This window comes from Mus caroli, unplaced genomic scaffold (assembly GCF_978045245.1).
Source record: "Mus caroli unplaced genomic scaffold, Mus_caroli_1 scaffold_5, whole genome shotgun sequence".
Lineage (NCBI taxonomy): Eukaryota > Metazoa > Chordata > Mammalia > Rodentia > Muridae > Mus > Mus caroli.
The window spans coordinates 34,464,170-34,483,797 of NW_028227260.1; the positions used below are offsets into that span (position 1 = coordinate 34,464,170).

The 19,628-nt window shown below is 40.9% G+C and overlaps 1 protein-coding gene across 1 annotated transcript; it reads right to left on the bottom strand.

The window, feature by feature from the left end:
• Positions 1-17,838: 17,838 nt before the first annotated feature.
• Positions 17,839-19,422, bottom strand: LOC110287376 (signal peptidase complex subunit 3). Its single transcript, XM_021154014.3, has one exon. The coding sequence runs from the start codon at positions 19,279-19,281 to the stop codon at positions 18,739-18,741; it is 543 nt and encodes a 180-aa protein (XP_021009673.1). The 5' UTR covers positions 19,282-19,422; the 3' UTR covers positions 17,839-18,738.
• Between the last annotated feature and the right edge of the window lie 206 nt (positions 19,423-19,628).

The following is a 19,628-nucleotide window of genomic DNA, read 5'->3' on the forward strand; positions in this document are numbered from 1 at the left end:
TTTACAACCAATCGTGGCCCCAGGTAGATTTTAGGTCCTGGCACATCCAGAATAATTAAACTCGGTCTCTTTAAAACAAGTAGTGAGGTGGTTTGGTGAGAGAGACACATCTGGAGAGTTGTAGCCCTGTTGAGGAAGAATGGGAAAACTGCTATTGGGTCAGTGTTTACCACACCAGTAGTCTCAAAACCTGAAACAGCTCAAGATAGTTAGGGCCCCCAGAGGGCGCTGGGCAGGAAGTAAATGACAGCAAGTAGGCAGACCAAATAGCTTTGAGAAAGAAATAGTTCAGAATCTGCTGACACTCATGGAGAGGAGAGTCAGAAGTGGAGAGAGAAAAGAACACATGAACTAAGTCAGAATAAGATCATATGATAGAAATCCGAGCGGCTGAGGGGTCCTTCAAATCTTGGAAGTAAAAATCAAAAATGTGGGGGTGGGGGCGAGGAATGTTCTGTTCATTCAATTTACAAGTTACAATAAGGCTTTCAATCAGGCTAAATGGGATTCATGTGTCTGCTCCCATGGAATACCTACAAAGCATTGAGAAAGTATTTACAATTGTCACTCTTCACACACACAAAACCTTTTTTCTTAGACTTGAAGGACCAGCACCAGGTGTGCTTTGCTAGGCTGACCTTTTTTCTCCAACAGTAGGTAGAAAATTGGCACAGAATACCATTGCACAAGATCCCCGGAAAGGGAGCACTTAGGTTGTCTTAACTTCACATCTTGCCAGTGTTTGCAAAGGTTTTCAATGGGCATTGTTTATTCATTTAGTAGGCTCATAGCATACATGACAGGGCATAAGCTATCCTCCTTCATCCAGTCCACCATTCTAGATCTCCTTCCTATCGAATATAGTCAGCATTACTCACCTACTAAGGTTCAACCCTTATCGTCTCTTATGACAGCTTTGCTGAGTCTACAGAGTCTCTCTTCTTTTGACTCCTATTTACACAACACGGCCATCTATCTATCTATCTATCTATCCATCATTTTCTAGATGTTGTTATATCCACCCAGGAATCATATGTTTCTTACTTTGACTCTCACCCCACGAGCTCATATTTTGTAACTGTTTTGTGTCCTTTAGGCCATTGGTGTGATCTGTGAATTGGTTTCTTCGTTTCTCTACTTGTCCTTTCTTAAATTCAGTCTTCACAAGGAAATAGAATATATTCCCCGCTTCTCTCTCTCTCTCTCTCTCTCTCTCACACACACACACACACACACACAGAGAGAGAGAGAGAGAGAGAGAGAGAGAGAGAGAGAGAGAGAGAGAGAGAGAGTTATAGCCTCTACATGTCTCCATTGCAACTCAAATACTTATTACAGATTAAATATTTATCATAGCCTTCAGGTCCTGCAAGACCTGGACCATAGCCACCTAACCAACATAGCCATCCCATCCCTCCATGGCTAAGCTCCAGCTACACTAGTTTTCATTGGTTCTTAAATGACCAAGTGCTTTACTCTTGTTGAGCCTGTGAGTGTTGTTTACTCTTCTGTTAGTCTAGCTACTCACCTGCATCTTCTACTTACAATGAAAAATGGTGGCCACCTCTATCCATACTCTCATACTTTCTGGTCTAAATTGTATGTTATCACTACAGAATCCTAGAGCTGAGGTAAGGATTCAGTTCAGTGGGGAGAATGCTTGCCTAGCATGCAGGAATCCCAGAGTTCAGTCTGTGTCCCTACATAATGTGGAGGTGCACACAAGTAGCACACGTGGTGCTTATCACTTGGGAAGTGAAGGCAGGAAGATTTAAGATTCAAGGTAATCTTTAACTGTACAGTAACTTTGGGTCTGTCTGGAATAATGTATGAAATATGCTATTCTTTTTTAAATGAAAACTTTTAAAAACAGACAAAGTAATCTGAGGTTTTAACAGAACAGTGGTAAACAATGCACAGAGGTGGTTTGCAGTAGTAAACTACAATATTGGCAGAATTGTGTGCCTGTAAAGAGGGTATGATTAAATTGTGGCATTTGTGAAAAGTATTGCTGATAGACTCACATGCTGAGAACCTGCCAGACTCATTTTTTTTTTCAGAGATTAAGAACTTTGTTAAGGATTTTATATTATAGATCATGTGGAAGCTTCCTGGAGCTAACCATGTACTTTTTTTTTCCCACTTAGATCTGTGAAGAGTTTAGGTAAAATTTGTAAATTATCTTGCATTTGAGTCTGAAGTATAAAAGTAATAGTTACTCATTTTGGGCCAGAAACTACAGGCATGACTGTGCATGCTTACTGGCAGCTCTCAGACCATTCCAGCTCAGCTACTGCGTTTGGCTCTCTTCCCCATGCTCAGCACTATAAACAAACAATCAGACAACAAAAGCATGGGATTCCTGATGCTCCTCTAAGTGTGACCACAACCAAATTGTAGGGTGTTACCTGATTCAGAAGCACAGTGGCTGAGACTGCCATAGGCTCAGCTGCAGCCATGTTTGGATCCAAGTGGCCCCCACACTTTAACAACACCAGATTATCAGAAGCACAAAGAGCACTGGCTTGCATTTTTTCTGGCTCATGGGACAGGTCAGGCACCCCCCCCCTAGAAAATTGTTCTTCCCTATTTGATCTGTATCTACCTTCTATCAGATAAAATGGCATTTCCTTTTCTTGTTTATTACCTGGCAGTTGCCAGTGCCAGCATTTTCAGTCGTTCCTATGTTCTATTCCTGTCCAGAATGTCTTGGCAGTATATTGTTTTGAAGCAGGAAATGTAAAGACTTCAGGGATAGAATGTTAAGTATCAGAAGGTAGGAACTCAATCTTCTGGGGATTTTAGTAGGTGTAAAAATCTTCTCTGTACCTTTGTTTTCCTTTCGCACGTTTGTATGTTATATAGCACATCAATTGTTGAGGAGTGTTGAAAAACAGGCACTGTAGTGTAGTGTAGCAATGGCTCATGGGAGTCTTCAATTCTTCAACTTTGCTGCAGGGTAAATCACTTCTATGCAGTTTGATGGGTGTGATGTCAGTGGTTTCCTAAATGTCTTTATCAACAGAAAATTCCCAGTGTTTTTCAACACAGGCAACACTAGAATTCTGAAAAGTCAATTCTTTACTGTGACATAAGAATGTACTATATTAATTTCCAAGTCTTTTTTAAAAATATCAGTCAATCCCCATCTCCTAGTACAGTGAGCACACTGGAATATGTCCTCATTAAGATAAAGAAGAAGAAGCGTCTATATATGCATGTGTAGAATGTTTCTGCAAGTCTGAGAGGTGGACATATAATCTTCTGCATTGCGATTAAGATTTAGGACGACTATTATAGTCACATTTTTGTCTGGTTCTCTTGAAAGAAAAATATTTTCTGATGCATCAAGGTCAAAGGGCTTCATAGGGGTGGGAAAATTGTTTAAGAGAATCATACTAAGTCTTGAATTGGAAAGGCCTCATCAAGTATTACATATTTTAAAGTGGTGATAATTTCCATAGTGTGCATTGTTTTAGGTCTTCTGTTGCCCTGTGGGAAATGTTTCAAATGGATATAATGACACAAAAATAGAATGCTTATGAAAAGAGCAATGAAAAAAGTTTAAACATTAGAAACATTCCTATCTGCTAGTAGTTAGGCTCCTGAACAATAGTTGCTTATACAAGGAATATTTGGCCCTCGTTTTAAGTGAGAAAAGAGCCATTTAAACCATGTGTTTTATGAAAATATGCAAGATCTCACAATATGTGTGTTTGTCATTCACACACAAAATAAAGTTATTCTGCTTTCCTTTCTATATTAAATGATGCTTATATTTGAAATATTGATTATTAATTGATAAAATATGGAAAATGTGTGCAGTAACCTAAGAAGAATATTTGTTAACAAATCAGCAAGTGATAAGTTTAGACCTATCCTAAGTTAGTCTCTCTGAGTTAATTAAATTTTAGTGAGATAGGGTCTCACTGTTTTTCCCATGTGAAATCTCTGGACTCAAATAATCTTCTTGCCTCAACCTCTTGAGTAGCTGAGACTACAGACATATTCCACTGCCCTTGGCTAAATTGTCTGGCCTCATTTCTACCTTTCTCTATGCTGAGGTCCGGGTGGGGTGGACCCACTATCTCAGGCCTATTAAGCACCTGTTCTACCTACTACTGGATTGCATGCAAACTCTTTTTAACTGATTCTAACATTAACTGAAATGACGTAAGAATTCCAGCTTTGGATCTGGAACTGTCCTTAAAGCTGTTGTTCCCTTAACTAGGCTGCTTTGTCTGGCCTCTGTGGGAGAGGATGCACCTAGTCCTGCAGTGACTTGATGTGCCAGGGTGGGTTAGTACCCAGGGGTCCTCTCCCTTCTCAGTGGAGAAGGGGAAGAGGGTGAGGGGAGAGTCCAGGAGGGGGGCTGCAATTGGTAGGTAACATGAATAAATAAATTAATTAATGAAAAAAAGAAATTTTTGTCCGTCCTTCAATGATGATTTATAGGTAGCTAATGGTTGATCGAGAGAGATCTTTTCTTTAGTTGTGTATCAACTAATGAACTGCCCATGTTCATGTAAGTAGAATCTGACCCAATAAAAAAGCAAAGAGGTGACTAGTTGGGAAGAGGAAGGAGACAAGAGAGAGTTACAGAGAGTGAATATGATCAAAATATATATGTTTGAAAATGTTATGAAACATGGCTATGATTAATTTAAATATGCTTTTAAAATAAGAATACTGGTTTAAGGCTAGAGTGTTAGTGTGAGTCAGGTCCTGGCTCCAAATGTCCCCATATTTCAAAAAATAAAAATAAAAACAATGCTGGTTCCTACGCTATGCCCCAAACTTACTATGTTAGTAAATCTAGAGTCAAACCTAGTTTTCAGCCCGTCATTCAGATCAGTTTACTAGTACCCTATTACTATGAATACCTCCGAGAGCCCCACTGAATCTCTCCTGAGTACAAACTCTATGTTTATCACTTTCAAGGCTGGTGTTAATTCCAGTTACCCACTGTTCAGGCCTCTGATCATGAGAACCAATGCGGAACTTTGACGGTAGACTAGCAATCAGATACACCAAATGCCACAGTTATGAAAAGCAGAGAAACTTAATAGATGTCTCCAGGATTTATATAGAACCTTGGGGATTAGCAAAGAGCGCCACCTAGTGGCAATAGAGCAAGGCCAGTTACACATGTATACCTATGGGTCTTCACAGCTCCAGAGTAACGTCCTGCAGAAAATTGTTTGGATTGGTACTTGGTTAGTTGTTTGACTGGATAGTATGTGTGTGCGTGTGCGTGTGTGTGCGTGCACACATGTGTTCCCTTACCTACATGATATATAAAAGTTTATAATTTTTTTGAAGAACTTTGCTACCATTAATCAATTAATACGATAAAATGTGTTACTTTTTCATTGCAGTAGCATACAGTAGAGCATCAGTTTAAAGGAGGGTTATTTCTGCCTCAAAGTTTGAAAGTTTCTGTCTATGTTGGTAGTTATTGTGCAGTGGAATAATACAGGCCATAGGAAGGTATCCGGGAAAAGGGTGGAGAAAGAATGTGTGCCCATGCTAGCATATCTCTTTTTTCCTCTTTTCTTCTATTTGATCCCAACCATAAAAATATATATATATAAACACTGCCTATATTGAGGGAAAGTCTTTCCCTCTGAAATAATCCTCTCAGGGAACACTCTCATGGACACACTTAAAATTATGCCTAGCTAAAATCTAGGTGCTTCTCCAAATAACAACGGCCCAAGGGAGGATGATAGAAATTTTCTCAGAAAGGGAGATAAAATAGACATTAGAAGTGGATGGAGGGGGCTGGAGAGATGGCTCAGGTGTTAAAAGCACTGATTGCTCTTGCAAAGATCCTGAGTTCAAATCCCATCAACCACATGGTGGCTCACAACCATCTGTAATGAGAGCTGACACCCTCTTCTGGAGACAGCTACAGTGTACTTAGATATAATAATAACTAAACCTTAAAAAAAGAAGAAGTGGGTATAAAGAGGTAATGGGTGGGACAGGGGATGGGAAGAGAACAGGGTTGGGGGATCAGGTGTAGGGAGAGCAGGGAAGAGAGAATGGAACTTGGTAGTGGGCACTGGAGGCATCTCTGGGATGTGTCAGAGACCTGGTACAGGGGTGGTGGTGGCAGGAAGTCTATGGGGGTGACTCTAGAAGAGACTGCTAACAGTGGGGGATATGGAGCCTGAAGTAGCTACTTCCTATAGCCAGACAGGACTCCCAGTGGAGGGATAAGGACACCAACCCACCCACAAAACCTTTGACTCAACTTGTGTCTTCCCTGCAAGATGTGCAGGAACAAAGACAGAGTAAAGATGGAGGGAATGGCCAACCAATGACTGGCCCAAATTGAGACCCATCCCATGGGCAAGAACCAATCCCTGGCACTATAACTGTCCTCTGAAAGGCTCCACTCAGCAGCCAATGGAAACAAATGCAGAGACCCACAGTCAAACATTAGATGGAGTTCAGAGGGTCTTATGCAAGAGCTGGGGGGAAGGATTGAGGGAATCCTCAGGGGATAAGGACTCCCCAAGAAGACCAAGAATCAACTAAACTAAGCACTTGTGGCCTCCCAGAGGCTGAACCATGAACCAAAGAGTATACATGGTCTGGACTTAATGCCACCCCACACATATGTAGCAGATGTGCAGCTTAGTCTTTATGTGATTCCCCCCAACAACTGGAGCTGGGTCTGTCCCTGAATCTCTTACCTGCCTGTGAATCCTGTTCCCCTAACTGGGCAGCTTTTTCTGGAATCAGTAGGAGAGGATGTGCCTACACCTACAGTGACTTAATGTGCCAGAGTTGAGTGATACCCAGGCCTTCCCCTTCTCCGAGGAAAAGGGGAGGGGTGGTGGAGGGACTGTGTAAGGGGGGAGTGGGAGGAGATGGGGGAGCTGCAAGCAGAATGCAAAGTGAATTAATAAATTAACAAAAATATAGGTGTGTTGTGGATGGGCCTGCTGCTCTTTGTATTTTGATGCTAATTCTGTTTTCCTAGGAGGGGTTGCAGACAAGGAGTGAGTCACGCACTCAGGTGACTTCTTGTGAACCAATCCCCTAAGGAATAAAGAAGCCAATCACTGGGTGAGTAAGTGGGACTTCTGGGTTGGATGGAGGAAGAGAGGAAGCAGGGGAGAGTTAGGTCTTTTTTGGACGGGGATAGCATGAAGACAAGATGTAATTATGAGTGTCTCCTGGTTTCAATGGTGGATCTGTCAGGATTCGCCATAGGAGGATTTAGATTTAATAAGGCTTACAGATTAGAATTTTAGTTGCTGCACTCAGTGATTGAGTTTATGTTGTTTCTGAACTAAGTTTGTGTTGTGTTTTCCTTCACACAGCAGCTTGTCTGGGTTCAAGAGAGAAAGGTACGGTTGGCAAAGCGTGGGTTTCCCTGAGGCGCACCACAAAGGTCATGGGGGATTTGAAGCATGGGGCTGGTGTGGTATAGACCAGCCAATGGGAACTTAGCGAGTTGGGTGGAGATGTATGGGGAGCTCCGGGCCAGAGAGTCCCCACAAGATAGTAACAGGCCGGCCAGATCACCAGAGCTAAGAATAGCAGGGCACAAGCACTGGAATGTGCAGGCTTTTTAAAAAAACAATATTTCCTGCAACATAGGTGCTTCTCAGTCCATTCAAGTTGACAATCAAGGTAGCTAATTAATAAAAGAAATTATTTGAAACCACATAGGTAGCCTTGAATGTATAATGCTTGGAAGCATAATATTTACTTTTTAGGCATCACTGAGTTAGCAGTTTCATGTTGAGTAGTGTAATGGTTTGAATGATAATGGCTCCCATCGGCTTATAGAGTTGAATAATTGGTTATCGGGGAGTGACATGATTTGAGAGGGTTAGAAAGTGTGGCCTTGTTGGAGGAAGTGTGTCACTAGGGATGGGCTTTGAGGGCCCAAGCCAGGCCCAGAGTTTCTCTCTCTTTCTGATGCCTGAGAATCTGGATATAGAATTCTCAGCTATTTTTCCATCAACATGTTTGCCTGTGTGTGACCATACTTCCTGCCATGATGAGAATTGACTAGTCCAAATTTAATAATTTCTTTTCTTGTCCTTTTTTCTTGTTTTTTGTTTTGTTTTGTTTTGTTTTGTTTTAGGTGCACAATGAAAAAATGTATTCATGACAGGTTTCAAAACATGGAAAAGAAGACAAAAAATGCACAAAAGCATCTCACAAAACTGTCACATAATATAAAAACACCAGAACTGAGCTGTTAAAACCATGGCTCAGGATTCATCCATGTATCACAGCAACACATTCAGTGCCTTAAGGTGAGAAAATACAGTCTGACAGAAGAAAAATAAAACCACTCAGTAGGACAGAAGAACTAAATAACAATTGGTACTGAGTTCTTAGTGTGGAAACCATACATGTGGACAGCATTTCTCATGACAGGGTGACATGGAAACCAAGTTGACTCGAATGGATGATTCGTTTGGATTCGTTTGTATTTTGAAGAAAAAAGACAAGACTGTGTGATAGTTTCCCTTCTAGGCCTTTGGTAACCTTGGTTAGCATCCCATGTTCAGTTCTTAGGACCCATGTCAGGCAGCTTACAACTACCTATAATTCTAGCTCTGGCAATCTGATGTCTATTGTGATCTGCTGCTGACCATTACTGATTAATTGAAGTTGAATTTGATGTACACCAGAACCAGTGGACTCAAGGCTAGTACTTCTTCAGAGTTCTTTATTGGCAGTATGTGAAGCGTTTATTCCAGATCAAAGTTCAAAACAAAGCAGGGACAGAGAGACACTGAAAAATATACAGGGAATATTTCATCACTATCACCAGATGTACTCAGGATATAAAAGGCCTTATGGCTTAATGAGGAATGTTTGCACAATGCCCTTTAGCATGCTAAGCTGCATTGATGAAGGGGGCATTTTGCCCATAGCATCCCATGGGAAGGTGAAGTCATTCCCCGCAGTGGAACAAAGTTCTATGGGGACAAAGTTCACACAGCAGGATAGTAGGAACGTCTATCCTATCTAGGCTGCAAGTGGCCTTTTCTGGCCTCTGTGAGTGCTGCAATCAAAGCACCACATAATTAAAATAAAATATTTTTGCAAAAAAGGTTTTCTAATTATTTGTTGTAATCATCTTTCCTATATGACAATACATCTACACAGGCATAAAACTCACAAACTATCGTTAGGACATACTGGTGCTTCACTGGTGGTGGTAAATGAAAGAAGTCTATTTACAAATATCCAAATGATCCATCACGTAATAGATATACATCACCTATCTTCGATAAGCTTTATAATTGCTGGTTATAAGTTATTCCACCATATGAAATATTTACCCTTCCAAAACTTTTATCATAATTGGATTTATGTTTATCTGCTGCATGAATTGGGGTACAGATTTAGCAATAGGAGCTTAAAAAATTGAGCAAGACTGATGACCCACCTTGGTTCTCTGTGAGAAGTTTCCTAATGTTGTATTCATATACTTTCAGACCTGTCTTTTCATTTCATATATCAATTTTGTTTTCCCAGTTAAGGTGTACTGCTTATTAAATAAGTCATTGTAGGAGAGTTAATTTGGATCTTTATAGAGTTCATTAGCACAAAATGACTTAGCACAAACTTATGCTAGGACTCCTGCTGTATACTCAGTTTAAGTATAGTTTTCAGTATTAATAATACCAATTTTTGATGGTAACATCACAGAAAAAGAAATTCAACATGGAGCCAAATTTTTATGATAATCCTATTAAAAGAGAGACACCCTCATTTTGTCCTATAATATACCAAAATCATGGACTACAGCAAAAAGTCTGCTTCATAAATAAGTATATACTTGTAGCATGAAATATTTAAAAAGGCTGCATCCCACGATAACGCTGTCTACTCTCTGGCCCCGTAGTCTTGCTGCCTCCATGGCTAGCCCCATGCAGCAATCACCCATCTAGCTGTTGCAAATCCCCGTAACCAGATAAAATAAAAGATCTAGAGGCTTATAAATTTACCAGTTATATTTATATTAGTAAATTCTCAACCCACAAAACGCCCACATGATGAACTCAAAACTCGATATAAACACAAGCTATACACCTAGTTGGGGCAAATGTGCCCTATTTATTATTCAATCATCTCTCTAAGAAATCCCCAGTACTTATGGCTCCCAGGACTGTGTGGTTCTGGCTCCGCTTCCTCTCCTAAAGGTTCCATCTTGTCTCCTCTCCTTCCCTTCCTTTCCCTCTCTGTACTCTCTGTATTGCTCTCTAAAATTCTCAGCCTGCCTTCCTTTCCCACTGCCCAATCACAAGCTCTCACCTTATCTTGTGCCTGCCCTCACCTGCATATATACAGCAATCCACATATACTCATTAGCCTCACTATATGACAAACCTAAGTAAGAACAAAGGTCAAAATTGGAGCAAAGTAGGATTCTTTATTAGCTCATTTTTACCTTTCTTTTGACTCTTTAGCTCAGAACCCACCAATAAAAAATATTTGCCACAGAATACTTGATGGAGTATCTCATAATTCTCTTTGTAAACTAGAATGCTAAAGATGGCTGATCAAAGTCCTATTTCAGTCAACTATTTTGTATCAGCAGTAACATTTGGTAATGAGATACTGAGGTGTGGACCTTCAAGCCATAATGTATTACAATGGATTAAATGCCTGTGAATCTTGGACAAATTTCCAACCTCATCCATTTGGACTTTTATTTGGTAAAACTGGAATACTACAAAGGAATAAAACATGAATTCACAAGTCTTTAATTTATTGCTTTATTGATTTGTTAGTCAGGACTCTTACATTGCTTTGGGATTTTAGTGGATATTAGAGCAATTTTAGGGAAAGGTTTAAAATTATTTTTTAGTTCAATAAATAGACTTTATTATGAACTTAGTAGCACAATTAAAAGCAGAGTAGAATTAAAAGATGCATTTGTAAAGGCTATTGATAGCATAGCAATTATGAATACTTGCTGCTATTGTAGAGGACTTGATTTGAGTTCCCAGCACCAACATGTCAGCTCACAACTGTTTTAAACTCCATTTCCAGGTGATCCAACTCCTTTTCTGACCTCTGTGGGTTCCTGCATGCATATGGCACACATACATATCCTTAGGCACTGTGCTGTGCTGTTGAGTTTTATGTTAACTCAACACAAGCTAGAGTCATTTCGAAAGAGGAAACTGAAATTAAGAACATTCTGCTATCAGATTTTCCCATGAGCAAGCCAGTAAGCAACACTCCTCCATGATCTTTGCATCAGCTCCGGCCTCAAGGTTCCTGCCCAGTTTGAGTTCCTTCCCTGACTTTCCTCAGTGATGGACTGTGATGTGGAACTAAAAGCTGAAGCAAACCATTTCCTGCCCAAGTTGGTTCTGGTCATGGTATTGTTTTATCACAGACTAGAAACACACACACAAACCACACATGCACATGAAATAAAATAAAATAAAATAAAATAAAATAAAATAAAATAAAATAAAATAAAATAAATATTACCATCCAAAGTGATTTGTCTTTTCTGGCTATGGTGGTGGATACCAATAATCAAAGCACTTGGGAACAAGAGGCTGGCAGATTTCTTTGAGTCTAAGACCAGTCTGGTCTACATAGCGAGTTTCAGGACAGCCAGGAATACATAGGGAAACTCCATCTTAAAAAAAAAAAAAAAAAAAAAAAGCAAACAAAGTGACTACTTTCTTTTAAAAAGATACATATATAAATATTAGTATATATGAATATATGTGAATATGTTTTTAGTTTTATATGTATGTGTGTGAGAGAGAGGAGGGAGGACATGGGAGGAGCCCTCAGAGTTTAGAGACATCAAATCCTCTGAAGCTGGAGTTACAGGCACTTGTGAGCCACTTTGTATGGATGCAGGCACCAAACTCAGGTCCTCTGCAGCAAATACTTTTATCATCTCTCTCTATCAATATATTATCTAAATGTTGTGACCTTAATATTTTGTGAGGAACCTAAAACAAGAAAAACATAAAACATAGAGCTTACAAGATTTTGTCCTTTCAATTGAAGCAATTACAGAAAAGGATAAGGAAATACAAAGAAACAAATGTTAAGAGAATCAGGTTATCTTGTATATTTATTTTGGCCATCAAGCCACCATCAGCCACACATGCCACTTCAATTAGCTAACAAATCCCTCTGCATAGAACACTAATTTCCATGGTGGGTTTTGTAAAGTAGTTCAAGAGACTCCGCTATCAGAACCAACTCAGTGGATGTGTTCACTTTTAGAGGAGATCAGGTGTATTTGGAGCAGTATACCCATAGATGGAACTATGTTTAGAAAAAAAACTTACTTAACTCCAGCTTCAGAGGATTTGATGTCTCTAAACTCTGAGGGCTCCTCCCATATCCCCCTCCTCTCTCTCTCACACATACATATAAAACTAACAACATTTTTAGCTGTTTTAAAAATTATTCTCTTCAGAAAAAGAAATAACATGAGTTTTCAACTCCCCTGAACCACAACTATCTCTTTATGCACATAAATTGGTAAGATAAAAATTCACCCTTGAGATACCCTTACCCTACTCAAAAGTACCTGAGTGTTTATGAGCACCTTTTTTATTAGATACTTTCTTCATTTACATTTCAAATGCTATCCCAAAAGTCCCCTATACCGTCCCCCCACCCTGTTCTCCAACCCACCCACTCCTGCTTCCTGGCCCTGCCATTCCCCTGTACTGGGGCATATGATCTTCGCAAGACCAAGGGCCTCTCCTCCCATTGATGGCCGACTAGGCCATTTTCTGCTACATATGCAGCTAGAGACACGAGCTCTGGGGGTACTGGTTAGCTCATATTGTTGTTCCTCCTATAGGGTTACAGAGCTCTTCAGCTCCTTGGGTACTTTTTCTAGCTTCTCCATTGGGGGCCCTGTGTTCCATCCTATAGATGACTGTGAGCATCCACTTCTGTATTTGCCAGGCACTGGCATAGACTCACAAGAGACAGCTATATCAGGGTCCTGTCAGCAAAATCTTGCTGGCATATGCAATAGTGTCTGGGTTTGGTGGTTGTATATGGATGGATCCCCGGGTGGGACAGTCTCTGGAGTTTATGAAAATCTTCTCCAATAGATATAGGAAGATGTAAAAATGTGGGAACTATAAAACACCAAATCGATAAATTTTCTAGCATACCTTGCACGCAAACAATTTTACCTAAATTAAAACTCCCTCGTTGTGGTCATTCATAAGTCTAATTCTCTCTAGTAAATGTAACCCATTTCCCTGAAAATGCATGTATTCTGAGCCTGTACATTTTATGCATAAGAGTAGCTGAAGGTAACACACTTTGGGTTTCTCTATCATGTCCCACTATTTGTGTGTGCGTGTGTGTGTGTGTGTGTGTGTGTGTGTGTTTAGTGCCACTTACATTCTGTTTTAGATTCTACTGATTTTTACTATATTTTTGAAATCAGACTGTTGCAGTTCTGTTCTTTTTGCAGATTATTGTGGTGGTTAGCCTTGGTTGCCAGCTTGACTACATATGGGATCAACTAAAATTCAAGCAGCTGAGCACATCTAGGATGGATTTTCTTAGCTGAATCATTTGCGGTGGAAAGACCCACACAAATCTAGGCCATACCTTCTGATAACCAATCACATAAAAGGACATGGAAGTATCAGTCTGGACCCCATAACCATGCATCTTTATTAGTTCTTGTTTTCTGTGGTGCTCTCCTTCCGTTGCCAAGACAATAGCAGTGGTTGCAGATTCTTCCCCCAATAATAAAGACTTCACAAGCACTGAGTAATTAGCTATGTTTCCACTACCAGGCATGTTGAGAGTTACTTAAGTCCAATTAGAGAGCTGTTGGCTATCACCAAGATGACCGTCAGTACTTCACCTGTAGAGTTATTATGCAGTTCATAGGCATCATAGCTGGCTAAGACTATTGGTTGTTTCCCCACTTTGGAAGCTTTCATGGACCCATCTGGTACCATGAAATCTAGTCCTTAAAAAGGGAGCCTTTAGGTCAGTTTCAGGTTAGGGATCTCTGGGCCATGTTTTAGAAGTGCATGATGTCTTCAGCAATAAGAACTTACTCTGAGGGTTAACGGAGGGCAACAACTCTGGCCAACGACTCAAAAGAGGGCTTCTCATATCTGATATTGAGACATTTGTTAGGAGATCTTCAGCTTTGGAGGGAGCATTGACAGCCAAAATCCATTACGTATATTATAAGCACTTTTCATTTTCTTTTCTTTTTTCTTTTTCTCTTTCTTTCTTTCTTTCTTTCTTTCTTTCTTTCTTTCTTTCTTTCTTTCTTTCTTTCTTTGGTAAGTGGTTAGTAGTATGATTCCTTCTGGCTTTTGCAGATATATACATATATCCAACTCTGTCCTTCTTCAATGGCTGTATCTACAGAACAATCCTACACCTAAGGCTCAGGGACCATTGCAGGAGAAGCTGAAGAAAGAGTGTAAGAGACAGAGAACAGGAGAATTTCCTGGGAGATTTTGTCTCTTAGTAACACCAGAAGTTATACCCATAAAGTCTCCGCAACATGAATACCCAAATGTGAGCTGTACAAGGATGACAGAACAGAACAGCGGGAATGGGGAAAAGCCCATGAGGCCTCATATAAACTCATTTCATCAACCAATTATTTTTATTAAAAAAAAAAAGCTGGGAGGATGGCCTAGTCGGCCATCAATGGGAGGAGAGGCCCTTGGTCTTACGAAGATCATATACCCTAGTACAGGGGAACGCCAGGGCCAGGAAGCAGGAGTGGGTGGGTTGGGGAGCAGGGCAGGGGGAGAGTATAGGGGAATTTCAGGACAGCATTTGAAATATAAATGAAGAAAATATCTAATAAAAATGTTGGATATTTATTGCAATTATGAAAATTCTCAAATGTATATCCAGTATATTAATAAGAATATATATTTCTGAAAAAAACAATATCCAAATTTGTGTCAAAACTTGCAACAACTATTTTAATCTTTGTATGTGGCTTATGCATGCACATCAGTCACATACATGTGTACGCACATGTATGAGATTGGAGCATCATGTGGAGGCCAGAGGTTGGTATTCTGTGTCTTCCTCTATTGCTTTCCCACCAAGCATCTCTCAGTGATCCTGTAGTTCACACCAGCAAGCCCCAGGGAATCTCCTGTCACCTTTGTCTACACTGTAATAGTATTTCCTTTTCTCACTAATCTCTAAAACCATGGACCAGGCAAATAAAATATAACTACATTTCAACATTCATTTCTACCAAACTAACAGATCCACTCATTGAAAGCATTACTATGATCTGTGAAACTGGTGTCAGGGTCTGGTGAAGAATACAGGTTGATTGTACACGTTTTTCTCAAGGGAAAAAAAATCCAGAGTATTAGGTTAGGTAACTGCAGATTTTAACATTTGCATGTCTAGTACCTGTATAGAAATATTAGCGTTAAACATTGTTATTGGTATACATGATATAAATAAATTTAAGTTTATATGAATTATGTGTTGTCCTTGCTGGTCTTCCTATTTTCATATTACTAAGGTGTTGTTCTGTTCCAACCTTTGCAAATATGCCAAACAAAAGATGGTATGAAAGGACCACCATTTATGTTAAAGTCCAAAATAATTTAAATTATTTATTATATTTAATTATGTATTTAATAAGAATATATAATTTAAATGTATTATATACGTTTATACAAATTTATACAAGTGAAGGCCCTGAAATGTTTCATGGAAAAAAAAAAAAAACAGAAGCCAGATCCGGCTTAGCATATATGATGCTACACATTTGACCTTTATGTTAGTTGGAAAATTCAATCCCACATGCTTCTCCATGAACTGTACAGCTATATCCATATTTGTTGGAACACGGGTAATTAGTGATATATTCATATGAGATAATGTAAAATTATTGCTTTATTTTTCATTATTGTACAAAAATGTTGTGTTTTATAAAAAAGAAAGAGCCAGGATATGTTTGGTAGAAGCGCAGTATGATAAAGTGGAAGGGGGTTCCTTTGTGGGCTCATGCTGAGGTACCCCTTCCCCCTGAGGTACAAGCCATACAACAGATACAGTATGGAAAAGAGTTTATCTAGGGCATGGTGAGGGGAATTGAGGAGGGAGTAGAGATAGAGAAAGACCAAGAGAGAGACAGAGAGACAGAGAAAAAAGTGAAAGGAGAGGCCAGTCAGGAACCTGTAGAGGGAGGAGGGGAATGGGGACAGAAGGGACAGAGAGGGTAAGAGAGTAAGTGAGTCAGGCACACCTGTTGCCAGGTTACTGTGGGGCAGAGCCTAGAAGGAATGCTAAATAAAAACAGTTTTTCTGCTCTTGCTCTTCTCTTGCCTGTCTCTCTCTCTCTCTCTCTTGCCTCTTTCCCCCTTGCTCCCCCCTCTCCTCATTCCCTTGCCCCCTCTCTCCACATGGCCATGGCCTGTTTCTACTCTCTCCCTGTCTGCCTTTCTCTGCCTCTACTACCCTCTTAGCTCCCCTCCCCATGCCCTGAATAAACTCTATCTATATTTTTTTTTTAAAAAAGAAAGAAAACCCAGTTTTTCTTATGCCATTTTCATACAGAGTTTAGGTTGACTATCCTCCCACCCTTTCGTCTCCCCAATTTCCATGTCCCCCTACCTCTGTCTAAGCCTTTCTCATTCATTATTCTTCATTCTACTTTTACATCACATGTTTTGTTACCATATTTATCACTCTCCTTTAAAGTCTCTGTTTACTCCTCTCATGGGTCCCTTTCTGTTCACTTGGCATCCACATCCTACACTCATCCCTCCCCACCCCTCAAGTACATACATGTGAAACCGAGAAGCCAAGACCTCTTTTGGGCATATACCCATTGTGTATACACATATATGCAACCTAACTTATTCAGCCATAAAGACAAAATACATGTAGTATTTGTTTTGTTTTGCCTGTGATGGCTCACTTAATATATTTCAGTTCTATCCATTTCCTGACAAATCTTGTCTTTTTATTTTCCTTTATGACTGAACATTTAGAGTGTGCCTATATACTACATTTTCATATCTGCTGATGGACATCTAGGTTAATTCCATTTCCTGCTATTGTGAAAAGAGCAGCAACAAGCACGGATGTACAAGTGTTTCTGCGGTAGGAAATAAAGTCCTTTGGGAGCGTGTTCAGGAATAGTATAGCTGGCCCACAGAGCAGTGAAATTTCCAGGTTTGAGAAGCCTCCACACTCATTTCCATAGTGGTTGCAGCAGTGTGCACTATTCTTTTTTTTTTATTTTATTTAATCTTTTTTTTTTACACTCCAGATTTTATTCCCCTCCTGGTTCACCCTCTGACTGCTCCACATCTCACACCTCCTTCCCCTGTCTCCACAAGCATGTCCTCACAGCCCCCACATGACCTCTAAACTCCCTGGGGCCTCCAGTCTTCTCTGACTGAACCTAGACTGGGCAGTCCTCTACTGTATGTGTGTTGGGGGCCTCCTATCAGCTGGTATCTGCTGCCAGTTTGGTAATCCAGTGTCTGAGAGATCTCGGGGGTCCAGGTTAATTAAGACTGCTGGTCCTCCTACAAGGTCACCCTCCTCCTCAGCTTCTTTCAGCTTTTCCCTAATTCAACCACAGGGGTCAGCAGCTTCTGTTCTGCTTGGGTGCAAATATCTGCATCTGACTCTTTCAGCTGCTTGTTGGGTCTTTCAGAGGGCAGTCATGCTAGGTCCCTTTTTGTTAGCACTCCATGGCTGCAGTAATAGTGCCAGGCCTTGGGTCCTCCCCCTTGAGCTTGATCCCACTTTGAGCCTCTCACTAAACTTCCACTATAAAGGAGGCAAACACACAGAGTGTGAAAGGAGATCTATTCCTATAGAAGTTTTTTTTTTTTTAACACAACTTGAACACAAGCTACTTTTACATAAGATCAGAAACATCAAGACAGAGAGTTTCAGGGTTACAAAAATACAATGTAAGTTACACATGAAATTCCTATGATGTCATTTCAGGTGTCAGGGATGGAATAAACTTAGGGAATGAGAATATCCAAGATCAAAGTTAGACTCCACTTTTTTTTGCTAGCTATTTAAGCTTGAAATGATTCCCCAAGCTTCAGGGCTTCAGAGTCTTCATCTGTAAACAGGCCATGTTTCTATTATATACATCCCGAGACTGCTGGCAATAGGATACAATAACATATAAGAGGGTTTGTAAATGAAAAAAATTAAACTATGAGTGCTAATATTACTCCAAAACGTAGTAAAATGGAGACTTGCGGAGAACTGTACATAATTAGCACCTAGTGGGGGTAAGCATACAGACTGAAACTCAATGGGAAAATCATGCAAACGTTTTCAACCTTCACTAACAATGGTTAAAACATTATTTTTTTCCAAAAAATGTAAAACAGAAAAACTTTTGGAGGGAAAACCTGGAAAGACCCATATTTCTCAGACATTCAGCATATCATTAATGTGTTACAGTGATTTACAGAGTAATCATGTACTCGGTCTTCAGGAAAACTTGTTAGTCACCTTATTCCCACCACTTATGGTATCTAACAAACGATATTAACTGTCCCCCCTCCCCCAGGAATCAAGCATGCTTTACACGAGGTGAACAAACGTCTGCTTCTAAATCACATTCAGTGTAGGCATGCAGGAATGCAACACATAAATTGTTACAGCACGCGTTTCTTCAGATTCTTGACAGTTTTAAACTACGATTCCTTAGGTCCACAAATGTACCATTTCCGATGCAGAGCGAATTCTTCAAAAAGTCGTGGCTATTTCATAGGAATCTGGGAACGGGACAGACACGCGTCCAGATCCAGTCACAAGAGGCAGGATCCCAGCAATCGGTATCACTTGCCAGGAGAGAGTCAAAGTGACATTCCTGTTTCCCTTGAGCCCATGTCCATCGTCAAAGAAGAAATACTTGCTTTTGACGTCTTTCAGGTTCAGCTTGGGGTTCTCGCCTCGCAGAAGGATCTTGTCCCAGAGGACCACCTGGTTCACAGCGTTGCTTTTGGTGGAATATTCTGCCGACAGATAAAGGAAGAGCTGCTTGACGTTCCAGTCGAAAGTCTTCTCCAGATCCGCAGAGATGTGGAAGGTGATGAAGCCCAGGTCGCTCTTCTTTCTGGGTCCGGTGAAGTCTTCCACTTTTTTGAGCAGGATCCTGGAGACGTGCAGGCGCACGGGCGCGCTCCTGTCTTTGAAGGCGGTGGTGAGGATGCAGCCCAAGGTGAGCGCCGCCATGACGCTCAGCGTGAAGGCGAACAGCGAGTTGGCCCGGGACAGCAGGGTGTTCATCTTGCAGGGTGTTCAATCGGCGGCTCCCTCCACGCGGGCTCCACCGGCGCGCACTCGCTGGCTGGCTGGCTGGCTGGCTGGCTCGGCACGGGGCGTGCTGTTCGCTCCGCGGTCCCTCTGCCTTCCTCTGGCTCGCGCGGAATGCCGGGCTCGCGCACGCGTCCCTGGAGCGCGCACCGCCCACGATGCCTGCCCCCTCCCCCGCCCCAAGCCACTAGTTAACCCTACAACCACTGTCTGCTGATAGTCTAAGGCACTTGGAGCATCTCACTGAAAGCGGCAGCGAGGCTGAATGAGCCCAGGGGTGCCTTGAATGGTCTCAACCTCACACCCAGACACAGTCACGG